Raw genomic sequence first — 14,549 nt, 5'->3', positions numbered from 1 at the left:
AATGTGGCTTCCGCCTGCCTCTGACTGTTACTTTCCAAAAGATTTAGTTGGTGGCAATTCACTAACTCCTTTTTGACTCCTTCACTGCATTTCAATGTTTGGAGATTTATTCCTGATGAGCCTATGAGGTATTTACTTTCCAGAGGATAAGTGATAAGGGTACATCGCCAAAATTGTCACAAGTGTACTGAGGAACTACGCAAGGGGTACAATTTTCTGCAGGGAAAAAAAATTAGCCATTGACAGGAATAATTGTGCACTATTTCCAATGACGCAGGTGTTCATGCCAATGCATGAGCGGACTAATTTCACATAACCTTTCCTATGTACAACTGAAAGTATGCCAGTGGCACAACTTTCAGAAGTACTCCAAGAAAGCTTTGTGAATACAGAAATGTTATAAAGTTGCGCTCAAAGGTGTAACTTTTCAGGGCAGACTACTTACCCAACTTTTTTGTTGATTCGGCCCACAAGAATGCATGAAGCTAGTTTGACATGTCGGCTGACTGAAATCAAGTGTAGTCAGAAAATGTTGTCCACCATGCAACATGGAGATGAAGGAACAGAGTTACAATAGGAGAATAGATCAGCTGAGTGTGGCAGGCCTCTTTCCGGGATTGCTATAATGTCAGGAAGTGATGGAACTGGTTAGTGGAATGGGTTGGTCAGTGAATTGGGAGGGGGAGGGACTAATCTGGGAATCACGCAGACCTCTTGTCTCACAGGATGAGGAACAGGGATGATAAGGGTCAGGATAGGTTTTATGGTCCTATTTCTATGTGCCTGTTTAAAGTGCAAATTTCAATGTGCATAGTAAATCACTTTAGGGTTTATAATAAAACCTAGACAAGTAATAAAATAAAACCATTGAGTTCATTAAAGATTTTAAATCCATAACAGAATGAAATATAAAATGGTCAATCTGTTAATTATTAATTTTAAATCAAGAGATAGCATGTAGCTAAAATAAAGTGAAAAGAATAAAATAGCAGAAAAAAGTATAGTTCAGCTCCAATAAAATAAGTCATAAATCAAAGGTCAGAAGGACATGAGGGTCGATTACGATCCAGTTCGGAAGGGCTCCGAATCTGATTTGGGTTTCCCGAATCTGATTTGGAACCCTTGTTTCCCGCCTAATCGTACACAGTTCCGAACGACTGATTACGATGCCCGGAAACCATTAGTGCCATCAGAATCTGTTCTGAAAAGCATTGGGACAGGTTGAGCCTTTCGGAGCCGATTTGTACAGATCTATGGACATGGTTTTCGAGCGAGCGATTACGATGACAGATTCAGACAGCCGCTCTGATTCGGTTTGCCCAAAATGAAACGGCTTTTGGAATCCATCCATAGTCCATAGTTTATGAAATCGCATTATTCAGCACTGTCTCATAGATTCACATATTGAAGTTCCCATAGCTGGTGCCCTTCAGACACCTAACTTGTTAAATACAAATGTTACTACTTGTTATACAAGGAAAGGTTCTCATGAGAAACCAGTGTGGTCCCAATAGGTGAGAAACATTTAACTCTCAAAGAAACCGCGTGCTACTGAATTCTAAAGAAAAGAGACATCATTTTGTTATTGTGAAATTGACATTACATCTGAAAGCAGAAATTACAAAGTTGTTTGTGCATGAACAGTCTGTGTGCAGGGTTAAAAGAATTACATACTGAAAAACTGGTTGCAGACAGCCCCAACCATTTTGAAATCCAGGCTTACATTAGCCAATGTTAAAATAAATGCAATCAACTTCACATACATGCTATTCATTGTTGTATTAATACTATTATAGCTTTTTAAAAAACTATCCAGATTTGCAAGAGAGAAATGTTATATATAGAATCTGTGGAGGATAGCTGAATAACACACTTTACAAATACTGAATGTTTGAGAGTCTGTGAACTGAGACAACAAAGTGATTGATGGAATTGCGGAGACCAGAGCTTTGTTTGTTGACTTTATTCTAATGTGTTTCAAAAATACAAATATAACAATTGCATTTAAATTGAAAAAAGCAAAAACATTCTGTTTATCAAATGTATTTTGTTCTGGATGCATAAAACAGTAGAACACACTGGTCCTATTCACAAAGCTGGTTTCTCTAGCGAGTGCCAAGAGACGTATGCTGTTCCCCAAAATGATTTTGCACTTCTAAAACGATTTAGGGCCAGATGTATCAAAGAGTTTTACCCATTCTGTGTCTATGGGAAATGTGTTCATGCATATGGCCCTTACTTCCCCAGAGGTTAACATGCAAATAGATAACCTCCTGTTTGAATGGGTAGTTTGTTCTGGGGCGCACTTGCCTAAAACTTTGGAAGAAAATTATGTTTTAATCATGTCAATTTTCGATATAAACCTAATAGTGTCACTTGGATATAAACACATTCACACACTCTCTTGTTATGTATATACTGACGGAATCACAAGTGAAATCACATCTGTATTCATTGATGTTTTACAGGTCATTAAATGTAAGGCAGCAGTTGCATGGGAGCCTAGGAAACCTCTTGTCATTGAAGTGATTGAAGTTGCCCCACCAAAGGCACATGAAGTCCGAATCAAGGTAAATATGTTGTTAAACAAGCATTAGCAGAGCTAATAGGTTTGGCTTGGAGTATAATTATGTCTATGCACTCATATACCCATCACCCATGCACTCAGTTGCACATTGTGAGGATTCAGGTGTATTATATGATATGGCTGTGGGGCCTTATCAAGTAATACACTCTCAAAAACTGTCTTGGTCCAGTCAAGCTCGTTTGTAAACCTTAAGGTCAATCCTGCGTAGCTGTGGCTTTGAGCAAAAATGCTTGATAAAGGAACTTAGTGTGAAGCATTTAACAGCAACAAACAGAATAAAAAAGTCACACAACAAGAAAGAGACACAACAACAATTTAAATAGAGAGCATATTTTTATGAATTAATTTTTAGAGTCCTTGATCACCAAATCAACCAGATACAGATTTTAGAAAAAAAATAGAACTCTAAAATGTCATAAAAATATACTCTATTTCATGCAGGGTGCCACTGGGTTGGTATAGTTAGGACCACATTTTCATAGGAAAAGGATCTTTTGGTTTGATAGTAACTTTGGCGCCGTTAGGCAAATCCTCACAAAACTTTCCCAAAATAAATGTTCTTCCAGCTCTGCTCCTTCCAGGAAAGTTTTGGGGTGATCCATCAGGTGGAGCACGAGAAAATGAGGGGATCGCAAAATGTGTTTTCCCCATTCATTTTTCATTACAATATTAGACATCGCTACAGACAAAACGGCTGAATGGAATTATGCCAACTTTGGCAGAAAGTAAGATCTTTGCCCAGAAAGGGTGCTTTTTGTGATTTGGTGTAGTGACAGAAATTATGATTTAAAAAATATAGATATTTATTGTTCCCTACTGGCCAATGGATGTAGTGGTGGCTATTGTTAACCGCTGCACTATGAAACCTAATAAAAAGATCTAAACAATAAAAAATATAGATATTTCACGCCAGGAAGGATTCCCAGAGCTGACTCATCCCAAGATGAGATCTGATTGGCTGCAACCAGAACAACTAAGATGTGCTGCCAGCTCGTGACTTGTGAAATGTGTCGCTTTTCCTGCAAATAAATGTAACCAAAGATGGAAGGAGGCAGAATAAGGATGCCCTGCCCCACTTGGCTTGGTAACCGGTACCCTGAGGTAGCCCCGGGCCAAAAACAGTATTTTTGTTTTATTGGCCCCTAGTGGATCCATGAGGGATCTGCAGAACAGTGCTCCAAATAAAATACATAAATAAAAATAAAATAACGTAAAAAAATGGATTCTCCAGCCTCTTATAAATATTTTCCCAAGGGCGGGGTAGGGCCCATGGGGGCAATACATTATCATTTTAAGAGAAGGGGGCAAGTAGCACCCTCCCCGTACCACAGTGAGTCCTTGGTGACCCCATCCCCTGGGGTCTCTGATAATAAGACTGGGCGGGTGGTGCACCCCACCCCCCTACCTTTCAATGCTTCTTGAAAACCCGAGGACCCCATCCTCTGGGGCCGAGACATTATAAAAAAGAGGAGAGGGGCACAACTTTTTTTTTTTTAATTGTATCGTTGATCCCGTTACAAAAAAATTGCCTGGCTCCAGTTCTTTTCAAGAATAAGCCCTTCGGGTCAGCCAGGACCTTGGCGGTCAGGAATACTTTTATGGGGGGAGGGTTATGCGGCTCCCCCTCCCCAAGCCTTTAGGAGGCCTGAGGACCCATACCAAGGCTGATTAATGTTTTATGGGGATGAGTGCATGTGGCCCCCTACCCGAGCTTCTATAAGGCAGCGGGGACCCCATCCCCCAGGGATCCTATTATGTTCTGGGTAGTGCGGCATACAGCCCCTGTGCCTCTTTAAGTCCTGGGGACCCCATCCCTAAGGGGCAAAACAATATTTTTGAGGAAGGGGGCATGCAGCCCCCATACCTGGAGTTCTCTGCATGAGACAGTGCGGGCAGGAAATACACATTTCATTCCATGTTCTCACTGACCTGGGCAGGGTACACAACCTTGTTCCCACCCAGTGGGAGGAGAGAAATATGCTGCTCCTGCGTGGGCAGGAGCAAAGGAATAGGGCCGGCTCCCATTTGCACCCAGTATGGATGCTGGCTTGGGAGCCGACAGGAACCACGGGTCTTTAGACCTCCCATTGAGGCCCTCAACCATAGACATGTTGTTAGTGCCCCCAATGGGCTCTAGGGTACCCACTGTGAAATAATGGCAGGCTTCCTCTGGCACCCAGTATGGGTGCTGGGTAGGGATTCGGTAGGTGCCATGGGGGCCTTGGGGCTCTCACTGCGGCACCAAACCATGTTATGAGGGCCCCCGCTGAGCACAGGGAAACCTATAAAACAGAATAAAATAAAGAATAATAAATGAATGGGAATATCCGCTTATTTATTATTGTCTGCTCCAAGCAAGGAGCACCCCCCTAATGCCATGTGATGGCTTTTTAGTTATATATTTGGATCTTGGTGGTGTAGGAGAGTAGGGTCTGCTTTCCTTTGGCCACCCCCACTTTTTGCTTTTTGCTTCACTGGTTTTCGACTTAATGTGGCTGTGGGCCTGCTAATCAGACCCACAGCCCAGCTGTTCTTTCTCTAAATTTACTACAATGTACTTTAAGTGCATTAACAATTGGATACTGGATCACCTTATGAGCCCCTGTACAGAGTACTATAGGTACCCAGGGCATAGGTGCATCCCAGGCCTACCAGGGGCTGCAGCATATCTTTTGCCACCCCTGGCTGGCCATTCAAATTGACACAACTGGCTGATCACTCAGCTGGGGCAAGGCGGTGTAATCACCCCTTGCTTAGATATAGTATACCTATATCTAAACTTATATCTAGACACATATACACCTATAGGTGCTAGCACCACCCCAGACAGGAGATAGTGGATCGGGCAGGGAGGGCTGAGTGAAACGAGACACTGCCTGGGGCACACAAGGTGTCCCATGCATAGGCCAGTTCAAACTGGTGCTGGGGCACTCCAGCCCCAGCTCTGGCGCAAAACTGGACAAAGGAAAAGGGGTGTAACCACCCCCTTCCCAGGTCCCACCCATAGGGGGAACCTAGCAGGTAATCCAGCCCCTAAGATTGGTATATAGGTAGGAGCTGAGTCTAGAGACTTTAGATTATCCTGACTGGAACTCTGAAACGAAACTCTGGACCTTCATCACTCTACTTTGGAAGAAGACGACTGAAGAATCTCCCTTGTGGTCAAGGAGTGACCACCCTGCACAAGCAGGCACCATCCAGCGATCGATGACTTGCTTTGCCGCTGCCTCCCGCCAGAGCCCGAGCCCAGAGCCTGACTAGAACCAGATTGCCACACATCCAACAGCCCGATCCACAGTCCCTGCAAAGCTGAGACCCGTGGAGGCTACGAGAGATGTGGGACCGGCCATCTTGAAAAGTCTGCGACCTGCTAACTGTGCAGCCCCCGAGGCCCTCTTGAAGCTGTGAATTGAGGATTGAGAAGCCTCAGCCCCGAGCAGCATCTGCACTGAAGATCAGCCCTGCACACTCCACGAGTTCTGAGTGGGGCCCTTTTGCATTTGCCTGCTCGACGCGCCTTCCCGGTCACTTTCCCGTTGGCTAGTGGCCATCTTGGCAACGAATCTTGAATTTCCACCACTGGTCTGGTTGCTTCAGACTGGCCCTTGCTTCCCTCAAAAGAAGCAGCCCCTCAGACCTTGCTGGTCTGAGTAAGAAGCCGACATCTTATACTGCCTGGGTTGCCTTTGCCAAGGCTTGTTTACTCCAATCCTGAAGCCGACACTGCCGACAGCGAGAGCCTTTGTGGCACAGTTGGTGCCTGACTCCTGGTCATTGTCGATGACTCCTGGTCCACGTGGCTGCAGAGACAAGCTTCCCATCAGCACCTGATTGCAACGTGACATCACCTGGTTCCTTCCTGATTCCATCCTGGTCACTGGCTAGTGACCCAGACTCAGTCCCCTCTACTTTCAGGTCCTCTACATCTTCGATCCACCCTTGGATCCACCCGGACTCTTCTCTTCTGGTCGCCTGCAGCATCTTTTCTCCAAGGCTCCACAGATCTCCACGACGAAACCCGACACATTTTGGAACCTATGCACCCGCTTCCTGTGGGTTAGGTAACGCAAGTACTACGGTGCTCCTGTAGAGGTTTACACTCCTAGTGTCCTAGTTTCAAGTGGTTAAGTTCTAGTCCAGTCGGAAGACTCCTAAATCTTTAACTTTATAACTTTTACGCACCCATTGACTTCTATGTGTGAACGCGTGTGCCTTTAGACACTGCACACGCATCCCGTGGGCCTCCTGCTCCCTAACTACTGTTAGTCCAGTGTAGCCCCATCGATTCCCAAGGCCCTAGGCCTTACCATTGTTCATGACGTGGTACTTATACCACTTTCTTAGTATATGGTTTAGCGGGCCACCCGGCCTATCCATATTTTGTGCAACTTTTGTCTATTCTATTAAGTTACTTGTTTTGCGCTTGTGCTTCTGTGCTCATAAAGAGCTCAGGGGTTTGTTTAGAAATAAAATACATATATATTTTGAATATATATCCTGTGTGGTGTCCTTTCATTTGGTATTGAAGGGATTGCATATGGTAAAACAGCTGGCTTCACATGCCCTCTTGAGTTTAGCATAAGACTGCTTTGTCCATGCTACCCCTAGGATAGCTGGTCTATAAGGTTGACTTTACAACCATCACCATAAGGGTTGTTTGGACTGGTGCAAGGTGCTCACTAGAATAGTGAACATCATATACCAGGCCAACTTCTCACAGGTGGTACCCCTAGAAAGCGCAGGGCTGCCACAAAGGATTTTCTTTTTAATGTTGTGGAGGGCTGCAGGGATCACAGTCGTCCGCCAGCAACAGTAAAAAAACAGACAGTACAGTAGTTCTCTTGGGTCCTTGAATCCATGACCCAAGAAAAGCTTACCATTTTTAAACCCTCTGAGTTGGAGCTGTATGGTCTTCGGCTGGAGTGCAGACATTCCTTGTGATTGGTTCTATACTGCATTTTTTTTGGTGTGAATGTTCAAAAAAATTAACATATTTAATGTTTTTTTTTTAAATATGCCATTTTGAAAGTATTTTGTGACAGTCCTTATTGTTAAACATTGCAACATATGATTATGGCTATTGATAACCAATATATGTTGATATGCTGACCCCTTGATAAAACTAAAAGGCCCCCTGCTTTTTATAGGTTGGTTTTCAGACCCTTTGACAAAGGCATATAATCAAGATTTTTTTTATTTTTGTGGGCATTTTACAACAGTGCAGTCCCTTACGATTGTTGGAATTATGGTACATTGTCATTCTGCCAGATCAGCCAGAGACACCCCACTGGCATCCGCTTTGAATGATAAATTATCAATTACGGGGATGAAATGGGTCTCCCTATATCAAATTATATGATTACACAACAGTTTTAAGCAAGTTTTGGTCATCTTCTTGAATTTAAAGAATGATTTTGAAAATGTGCATTTTCCATTTCTTGTTTATCTATTATCAAAAATAACTAACAATACCTGGGCATCTTCAGATGTCATTAGGAGAATAACCTATGAACGCTGTACCACGGTCAAAATCGTACAATTGATTAAAGAAACAGCTGGTGTTATTGCTCACAATTGTATACTGAGCTTCATGCTGCTAAGAAAACAAGTGATCGTCACTTGGGGCAGTTGTCCAACCCTTATAGAAATTGTATAAAAATATCATAACCAAAATATAGTCTGACAGAAATATTGTCTAATTTAGTTTTACAAAAATATCCCCCCCCCCCCCCCCCCATTGGACTGAATAATCTACACAATGTGAAGTGATGTTTTTTTAAACGATATTTAGCACACCATATTTATGTCAGATTATATTTTTGCTATCAACATACCGACATTCAGCTGTTCAAGCAGAAAAATAAAGCAACCTTCATGTGATTTTATTTTAATAATTAGAGAGCTTGTGTTGTTGACAAAAACTGTACTGGAGAGAAACAGAGGCATGTTTGTTTTTTCCTCTGGCAATGTTCTTGATTCACTACATCAAAGCCAACTTCTGTTATTTTCTCTGCATTTAGATTGTGGCCAGCGGCATCTGCCGCTCAGATGATCATGTCCTCAAAGGCACTCTGTCTTTGGCCCAATTTCCAGTCATCCTGGGTCATGAAGGAGCCGGATTTATCGAGAGTGTGGGTGAAGGAGTGGTTGGCCTCAAACCAGGTGCGGACACTAAATAACTTTTAAAATTCACCAGTTGTTTTGTATTTTTCTATATTGATACATTCTATATGATTTCAGATGAAAGCTTTTAAAAGAATACTGTTTAAAGTTGCCATTAAAATAATATACTCTACCTAATACCAGGACAAAATAAACTATGTCACAACTATTAAGTACAAATAATACTAAAAGAAAACCAGAAGAGTTTGAGAATCTGTCCATGGTACTCCTTTTACATCCCAATTCTCATCAAATTCCATGGCATCCAGCAGCAATACCAGTCTTCTTTTTAAAATGAAAGTGAACTAATTAAGGCAGTGATTTCGTCAATAGGAACTTGCTCATTCAAAAGAATTTCCAAGATGAACTCTGTCTTCAGAAGTCCGAGCAATTTTAAATGAATACTGGCAATATTACCACTCATTTCTACAAATTAGGGCGTTTTGTTTTGGTACAGTCTTTTCTCGAACCACTCTCTTACCATATATCTATATCCGATGAACCTTTCTTACCTGCACTGAGAGGTGTGGAGAGTTAGAATGTCATCAATCGATGTCAATTAACAATGAAACCCATTTTTGCTACACAATGAGGACCAGGAATCAGTAGCTAAGGTTAAGAAGGTCTATTACAAATTCAAAACCAAGTTAAGATACACAACTCTTGACAACATGGTATAAAGGTACAGAATAACAGGCAGGCCCAAACTTTGGAAGAAATTGAGGCAGATCAATACTAGGCAAACAAGCAATTTGGTCACAGCAATACAGAGGATCGAAAGGAGTATCTGATGCTCAGAAAAGAGTCACAGGTTTTGTTGTTTTATACATGGGTACATCTAAATCCCCTAAAATAGAGTTCCAGTTCTAATGATGGTTCTAGAAATCTAAAGAACCTCTGAAATCAGACATTTCCATGATGGAAATAAAAACTGGGTGAATAAAAATAAATTGGAAATGTGTCACAATTTCAGAAGCTCGGACAAGAGTAATCTTGGGTCATGCAAATAAGAGTTACTTACCTTAAGCCACATTCAGCAAAGAATCCAGGAAAGCATAGAGGTCTAAAACTCTCAAAGGGATCTTCAATGGATGTAAAGAGAATCTGAAAAATGAGCTGGGAAGAATCTGAAAGGAATCTGGAAAGCATCTGAACATAAGTTATAACCCATAAGAGTCGTTTTTGGCTTCACCCCTTTGCACAAATCATCAGGGGTCTATTGTCTTTCTCCACTTCTCACATTGTAGACCACAACTATTTTCAAATATCCCACACCAAACATGGGAGTGACATTGTCTTATCATGCACCTGTCTGGTAGAAACCTTTCTGAATAGGCCTTTCAGTTCACGCTCTGACCCTCCCTGTTCTTTCATCAAGGCCTTCTTCTCAGGCTCTTTCTCTATCTCTAGCACAGTAATGTATCTATTCTACAACTAACAATTTGCGTGAATATATGCAAGAAATGTCATGTTGGCAGAAAATAAAAATCACCATTTAAGCAGAATGAAGAATTAAAGGCCTATATTGTCAACTTAAAGTATTAGCAAGTCTGCACATTAATATCTGTGTGCACATTTATATACCAATGAATATGTATGATCAGTGCATTAAGTTCACATTATATAAAGCATACTATAAATACTTTGGGTAATCACGTGTAAGTCTGTTTAAGAACTATATTTAAATTGAATATATGAAATATTAGTGCACATCTTACCTAAACTTTCGTTTCAAGTGTAATCACATTCTACATACATAGGATGGTTTCTTAATTATCTAAACTGTAAATGTTATTCAATGTATTAAGGCACACATTATGAAAGTCAAATTTAATCTTTCTAGTGAGTACATATCCACTAAGTAAGGATGGTTTATTAATTTCTCACAAAAGTCGGTTAAACACGTAGTTTGAGTAAATTCACTAGTACTACGATAAATGCACTTTAGTAATAATGCTAAATGCAACACCAATTTTAATATCATTAGACCATGTAAATATCAAGTGCTAACTTTACATATATATCATGTATCTGTTATGAAGCTAAGAAGTATTTGTGACTTGTAAAGGATGGGCACATTTGCTCTACACTTTATAGTAGTGGGTGGAAAGATTAAGCACCACAACCAGATAGGACATCTGGATCACCAGCCAAAAAGGGTTTGTGAAAGCGTGTTTTTCTCAAATTCACATATCTGATTAAAGCCCTTGAAAACTAGTAACTGCATCCATTTACATGTTACAGTCCTCACGACTCAACCTCCAGTTGTTGGAGAATTCTTGAGGAGAAAAAAACTTTAAGGCATGAGAGTGAGATTTGACAAAAATTACATTAACTGACCCTGGTGAGAGGCCACTGCCTGCATGGTCAAAAAACACATCCCTAGACAGGAGATGCACTGCACACAATTTAGACTTGCTCATGACACACTTCCATTATTAGCCTAGCTCCAGGAGAAGGTTCAGGTGGTAACTCTAAGTGGCCCCACCAAATACTTCCTAAAATTCCAACAAGAAAGAAACAGGAGGCAACAATGGAAAACTGAATAGAAGAATAGGCACTCACGTGGCAAAGAAGTGTAGAGTGGGTCCTTGGATGCCAATCTCAAGCAAGAAATGAATGGGATGTGAGACTGTGTCAAATGCTGCAGAGAGGTCCAGGAGAATAAGGGCTGCCGTGTCTCCTCTGTCAAGGTTCATGCAGATATCATCTGTAGTGGCAATGAGTGCTGTCGCTACACTGTGGTTGGGCCTGAATACACACTGCCTGGAATAAATGAGCTGGTGCTTGCTAAGCTGGTCGGTGAAGGGTTGGTTGATTTGTTTCTCTAAGACCTTTGCCGGGTATGGTAAGAGGGAGATGGGTCGGTAGCTAGAAAGCTTGGGTGGGTCAGGAGATGGTATTTTGAGCAGGGACATGACGGTGGTATGTTTATAGGTGTCCAGGAATGAATGAGGCCCAGTTGGTTGAGGCATTGATATAGGTGTTAGTGCTTCACCAATTGGTAGGAGTTCTTTGGTGAAGGTGTAGTGAGGGCAAGGGTCAGATGGAAACCCGAGTGGATATTCTTCATGGTAGCAGCGATTTCAAAAGTGGTGATGGCAGGCCATAAGGCCAGGTTTTGTTCATCTGCCGGTATGGGAAGTTGAGTTGCAATGGTAAAAGGGTCTGGTTGAGGGCTGAAGTTGCTGTATATGGACATAATTTGTTTATAGAAGAAGCTTGTTGCAAAGGTCTTGTGAGTGGGTGATATTGCTGAAGGTGGCAGGAGGCAGCCGGAGGCGTGGTGAAGTCTTTGATGATGGTGAAGATTTCCTTGCTGCTGTTAGTGCTGGTGTCAATGCGATCTGCAAGTGCCGTGCGCTTGGTGTTGTGTATCAGGTAGTTGTAGGGTCTTAGGGCTGATTTGAAGATGTCTTTATTTGAAGTGTCTTGACTTTTTCCCCATTTGAGCTCCAACTGTTTGCAGTGGGGTTTTGTTAGCCTGAGTTCCTTTGTGTACTTGCTGGCCTTTGGTTGGGCTCTTGCATCTGGGTTGCGCTTAAGGGCAGTCCAGGGGCATGGTATGCTTGGGCTGTTGCTCAGATGTGGGTGGAAGTCCACTCCTCTTCTAAGATGCTTTTCCAGCTCCGGTGGGCGGTTCCTGTGGTGGTAGATCTGATGATGCAAAATTGGTATTCTGAAACCGATTAAGACGTGGTTTGTCCAGGTCATGGTTGCTGGCTTGTCGACTGTGATGTCGCTAACTGAGGTGTCCGGCGGTGTGAGTGGGTTCGGTAACTTGCTGGGTCAGGCCAAGGTTTGTGAGGTTTTTAGAAGAAGCGTAGAGTTTGGGTTGGTGCGGTCTTCTTGGTGAAAGTTAAGGTCTCCGAGGAAGATGAAGGTGCTGGATTTGATGATGGTGAGGGGTTGCGACGAAGTCTGTGTTGTCGCTGACAAAATTTGTTCAAAGTCCAGGTGGGCTGTATATGAGGGTTCCGCCCAGGGAGAAGTTGGCAGTGACTTGTATCTTGAATGTGGGGTGTTTCATGTAGCTGGTGGGGGCGTCCGTGTCGGTGGGGTAGCTGATGGTATCTTTGAATATGATTGTGACTCGATATCTGGGCTTGTATTGAGGTCTTGCCTAACTATCTTGTTGCCAGCGAGGATGGCGGTAGTGAATGTCTTGTACTGTGGTTGGGTTTAGCTATGTTTCTGCTAGAAAGGGCAGGTCTGGAGCATAGGCGTGCAGTAGATCCCATATCTCTGTGGCATGTTTGGTGAGCAAGCGGGTGTTGAGGAGCATTAATGCAAGTGTGTGTTGTTTGGCTGGTGTTTGGTCTGTGCGAGCAAACGAGTGGAGTGTTGTGTGCTGTTGGGGGGTGTACACTGTTGCAGAGTGCTTAAGAACTTGCAGGAGTGGCAAGTTAAGGCTCCTTTCTTGTTCTGTGGCGTGGTATGGCAGCAGTGCAGCGAGCAAGAACCAGGGTTCCTGGTGCTGGGTGCGGTCCAGGTTCAGATGGGGTGCCCTGCACTTCCACACTGCACCCGCCATTAAATAGGTCATGGGGGGAGCACAGAGTACGGGGCAGAAAGCCAGTGATGTAAATTACTATGCAGATGGATGATGGGAAATTAAGTCCTCTTGCTTGGCTTCTTCTTTTAAAGAAAGGTTTGGCCTTGCAGCGCTATACTATGGTCGGGGCCCTTGGGCCGGTCAGTGCTGGGTTATAGCTGGGGGCTCAGGGAAAGGATCTCTCATCCCCTGGGGAGCACCCTCCTCTGGGCCTTGAAAACCTAGACCATTGGTGCAAAGGGAGTGAATCTTTCTCCTCTGGGTCTCACAGCGCTAAACCATGGTACTCCTCCCCGAGCCTCTGTTTGGATATGACGGCACTGAGATATAGTTGTGGCACCCAGGGAAAGGGAGACTCTTCCCCTAAGCCTCAAAATGGTAGCCCATGGCTACAAGGTCCAGTACAGGGGCCTGCTCCCCTGGGCCTCGCAGCGCTAGACAATGACTGTGAGTCCCAGAGGAGGAGGCCCCCCTCCACTGTCCCTTATAAAGTTGTCTCTAGCCTCACAGCTCTACATCTTTGCTAATGCACCCAGGTGACGGAATCCCCTCCTTTGGGCCTTACAGTGATAGATCATGACTGCGAGGCGGAGGGCAGTGGGGCCCGGTATCCATGGTCTTGCATCACTACACCATAGCTGCAAGGTCCAAGGGATAGGACAACCCTTCTCTGGGCTTTGCATCTTTAGCTCATGGATGAAGGACTCCCACCACTGTGCCTTGCAGCACTGGTTCATAGCTGCAATCGCAGTGATGGGGTCTCTCATCCTCTAAGCCTCTCAGCACTACGCCATAGTTTTGAGGTACAGGGGAGTGGGGGCCCCCTCCGTGGGTCTTGCAGCAATAGACTTGGCTATGACGCCAAGGAGAGAACATCCTCTCACCTGGGTTCTTGCAGTGGTAGGCCATGCCTATGAGCCACCAGCCAAATGGGACCTCATAGCACAATGACAAATCTATGTGCGGGGGCCCATATCGGGGCATCTCTGTCAGCTCCGTAGTTATTAGGCGCCCATGCACACTAACTCTGGCTGTAATTTAATGGGCAGACAATGGATGGGGTACAAAGTAAAAACACCCTGCACCCTCGTCCTCTGGCTGCACAGTAAAATACAGGGAGAATTTGGGTGCATTGAGCACCTAATAACCTTGGGGCCACTCCACCTTCTGTACCTTGGCTATATGCATGAGCCTATGTCAGGGACATAGCCATTAATAATGCAGCAGGTACAGTAGCATCAGGCC

General features: G+C 43.6%; 1 protein-coding gene across 1 annotated transcript in view; it reads left to right on the top strand.

The window, feature by feature from the left end:
* Positions 1-14,549, top strand: part of LOC147728081 (alcohol dehydrogenase 1-like) — a 166,187-nt gene that overhangs the window by 56,110 nt on the left and 95,528 nt on the right. The window contains exons 2-3 of the mRNA XM_086963728.1: positions 2,469-2,570; positions 8,608-8,749. Coding sequence (XP_086819854.1) covers positions 2,469-2,570; positions 8,608-8,749 — 244 coding nt within the window. The remainder of the gene's footprint in view (positions 1-2,468; positions 2,571-8,607; positions 8,750-14,549) is intronic.

This window comes from Lissotriton vulgaris, chromosome 3_1 (assembly GCF_964263255.1).
Source record: "Lissotriton vulgaris chromosome 3_1, aLisVul1.2, whole genome shotgun sequence".
NCBI lineage: Eukaryota > Metazoa > Chordata > Amphibia > Caudata > Salamandridae > Lissotriton > Lissotriton vulgaris.
The sequence above is the reverse complement of the archived record's forward strand: the minus strand, read 5'-3'. Positions and strand labels throughout refer to the sequence as shown.